Raw genomic sequence first — 4,005 nt, 5'->3', positions numbered from 1 at the left:
TTTTTGGGCTCGTGAGTGTCTCTCAATAACTAGCTGAGTGCTTGTACGATAATTATATCAATGCAGTACCAATTAAGGCGTGTAGCATCTCCTATGCTCCTTAACATCACAGCTATGTCGAATTATCGCACCCAGATAACTCCATACCAGTGAACCGGTTTGTAACTCCGCTTCATATCGTACCTGAATGGTACTTTTTAGCATATTATGCGGTGTTAAAAGTAATCCCATCCAAAACCGGTGGTTTGTTAGTATTTATGTCCTCTCTCATTAACTTAGCTCTTTTATCTGAAATTCGAGCTTTGAATACTCGAATGTTGATACGACAACATTTTATGACTCGAAATGTAGTCAGTGGATGGGTAATTATTTGGGTATACAGTATGATCTTCTTGATTATTATTGGTAGTGCTATTCCACAAGCGACTTATATCTTATATGGTAGATTAGCTACTATCGTATATCTTACTACCGGATTGGTTCTATGCTTATACTAAATCAATAGTTATAATGACTACAGCTTCCAAGCAAACATGATTACCGTGATATTGAAATCCAACACTTTTAGCTGTCTTAAGCAGTCCAGTGGGGTGGTGGTGTACTGCAATCATAAAGAACTTGGTTGTCTGTATCTCATAACCGGAGTCATCTTCAGTATTCTAGGAACTATAATGTCTTTGTTTTATTCGATTTGAGTGAACACATAAGATCATCGAATTTAACGGTATGCTCCTGAAAGTAACGGTACAAGCTGTAAACAAAGGACTCCTTAACTTAAACTGAGGAGTCAAGTAGGTACAAACCGTACAAGGATTAATTATGTCCATCTGTGCATCTAAGTTGAGACTATCGGTTATATATTTTAGACGCTAACTTCCCGGCTAAACATCCCTTTTCTTTGAAACACACTTCCCTTCTCGCCGTTAGCATGATCTCAAAGTACCAGAAGCCATGTGATCTATATAGTATAACGGGACATTAGACCGAACCTGCGATAGATAAATATATCTTGGATGATTGTATATTAGCGGCTAAATGTCAATCAAACATGCGAATTTTAGGTTTTCCATGAAATCTATTTGGAAGAAGAGGCTTGATAGTACTACCGTAAGTACATAATATACAGTCCCAGCAGTAGCGGTTAAACTATAGAAGAGTCGAGTATTATCCATGCATACCAGGCGTAAAAAGCGTTCATCCAGTTACTAAACAGGTGCCAGGCCAACAAGAATCCGATCCGTGTATTCCGTACAGACTAACATTAAGAAGGCGACTACCAAAGTGAATGTCATGATATTCGTACAGCTTGTATACAAATGTTGGTTTTTCAAATATACGCTGGATACCACTATACTTAATGCACTTAACATGATGGTCATGAAAAGCACAAGAGAACTTGGATCCGGTAAACAAAGACCTTCAAGATCTAAACCAGTAGTCCAACTCGTAGTATATACTCCCCAGAAAAAGCTGATAAATAATCCTGTCTCAGAGATGATAACTCCAAGTACGATGCTACTGATTAGACTAGCATCTGAGTAGTAGTTTTCTCTCGCTGTTAAGATGAGTGAGAAACAAGAATCCATATATTACGCCTAGAACATAACCGATGTGGAATAATCTTAATGTAGTAGGATATTGAAATCCAACACTTTTAGCTGTCTTAAGCAGTCCAGTGGGGTGGTGGTGTACTGCAATCATAAAGAACTGTCTGTATGTAACCACAGTCCAGGTTATTTTTGGTTTGAGCCTTTTCCAATACTTAGATGTGATAATAACGATACATGGCCTAGCTATGATCTTTATGTTCTTAATGTACGGAGGATATGGTAAAGTACCTATTGGTGGTTCGGAAGTCGAAGAACTAACGCGATCTCCTATAGTACCATTAGTGAACTCTTTTGGTCTGATCCTAAGTACGCAGTGAGCTAACTAGATACAAGGAACTTGACAAGCATTAATAGATTTATATAAACGACAAGGACATGAGTCTACTGGATTAAATACAGGGTTGAACTGTGGGTTAGTTTCAATGCCCAAGGCAGAGCACTGGATTGATACCCAGGGAACTGTGCTCCCATTAATAAGAATCATATTCTAAGTGCAATACCAATCAGATAACAACTGAAGCTAGACTCCATTTACACTTACTAAAATGGGATTCCTAGGTTGATATAAACTACCTTTTTCTGGGGAGTATATACTACGAGTTGGGACTACTGGTTTAGATCTTGAAGGTCTTTGTTTACCGGATCCAAGTTCTCTTGTGCTTTTCATGACCATCATGTTAAGTGCATTAGTATAGTGGTATCCAGCGTATATTTGAAAAACCAACATTTGTATACAAGCTGTACGAATATCATGACATTCACTTTGGTAGTCGCCTTCTTAATGTTAGTCTGTACGGAATACTTAGGACTATCTCTTTATATTAATGATAATGCATTTGGTAATGGACTTTTCATCTTAACTGGTATATACATTTTAGCCATGTTATTGTTGGAGCTATCCTTGTATTCTTCACTCAAAGTATCTATAGTTCTTTAGTTACTTACATGCCTACAAGCTCTATAATGCTAAGCAAATCTAAAGGTATGTTATGCAAGATCTTTACAGAACCATTCACTATTTTATATCTACACTTTGTAGAAACCATGTGGATATTAATCCACATTACATTCTATCTCTAAATCATATAACGGTCGTAAGGTACGCCGGGATAACAGGTCAGATAATATTGGGAGTTCTAATCCTCGGATTGTATCAGCACCTCCATGTCGGCTCATTACTCCCTTGTTATTGAACAAGATTCAGTTAGGAACGCTAGTTCACCGTCAGATGTAATACGTGAGCTGGGTTAAGAACGTCTGGAGACAGTTTGTTCCCTATCTACCATATTATCTAATTGGTTTAATTTTCTTACAAACGGCTTTTGGTTTGATTGAATTATCGCACCCAGATAACTCCATACCAGTGAACCGGTTTGTAACTCCGCTTCATATCGTACCTGAATGGTACTTTTTAGCATATTATGCGGTGTTAAAAGTAATCCCATCCAAAACCGGTGGTTTGTTAGTATTTATGTCCTCTCTCATTAACTTAGCTCTTTTATCTGAAATTCGAGCTTTGAATACTCGAATGTTGATACGACAACATTTTATGACTCGAAATGTAGTCAGTGGATGGGTAATTATTTGGGTATACAGTATGATCTTCTTGATTATTATTGGTAGTGCTATTCCACAAGCGACTTATATCTTATATGGTAGATTAGCTACTATCGTATATCTTACTACCGGATTGGTTCTATGCTTATACTAAATCAATAGTTATAATGACTACAGCTTCCAAGCAAACATGATTACCGTGATATTGAAATCCAACACTTTTAGCTGTCTTAAGCAGTCCAGTGGGGTGGTGGTGTACTGCAATCATAAAGAACTTGGTTGTCTGTATCTCATAACCGGAGTCATCTTCAGTATTCTAGGAACTATAATGTCTTTGTTTATTCGATTTGAGTGAACACATAAGATCATCGAATTTAACGGTATGCTCCTGAAAGTAACGGTACAAGCTGTAAACAAAGGACTCCTTAACTTAAACTGAGGAGTCAAGTAGGTACAAACCGTACAAGGATTAATTATGTCCATCTGTGCATCTAAGTTGAGACTATCGGTTATATATTTTAGACGCTAACTTCCCGGCTAAACATCCCTTTTCTTTGAAACACACTTCCCTTCTCGCCGTTAGCATGATCTCAAAGTACCAGAAGCCATGTGATCTTATAGTATAACGGGACATTAGACCGAACCTGCGATAGATAAATATATCTTGGATGATTGTATATTAGCGGCTAAATGTCAATCAAACATGCGAATTTTAGGTTTTTCCATGAAATCTATTTGGAAGAAGAGGCTTGATAGTACTACCGTAAGTACATAATATACAGTCCCAGCAGTAGCGGTTAAACTATAGAAGAGTCGAGTATTATCCATGCATACCAGG

At 37.5% G+C, this 4,005-nt stretch overlaps 1 protein-coding gene across 1 annotated transcript; it reads left to right on the top strand.

Moving 5' to 3' along the window:
* Positions 1-2,774: 2,774 nt before the first annotated feature.
* Positions 2,775-3,321, top strand: BESB_042590 (cytochrome b; the record flags this gene model as incomplete). The annotated part of the gene is made up of 2 exons (XM_029362740.1): positions 2,775-2,813; positions 2,878-3,321. The coding sequence occupies 2 exons, from the start codon at positions 2,775-2,777 to the stop codon at positions 3,319-3,321; spliced, it is 483 nt and encodes a 160-aa protein (XP_029214623.1).
* Positions 3,322-4,005: the final 684 nt, after the last annotated feature.

The sequence above is a fragment of the Besnoitia besnoiti genome, assembly GCF_002563875.1.
Source record: "Besnoitia besnoiti strain Bb-Ger1 chromosome Unknown contig00227, whole genome shotgun sequence".
NCBI lineage: Eukaryota > Apicomplexa > Conoidasida > Eucoccidiorida > Sarcocystidae > Besnoitia > Besnoitia besnoiti.
Note: the sequence above shows the minus strand (reverse complement) of the source record. Positions and strands in the feature narration are given on the sequence as shown.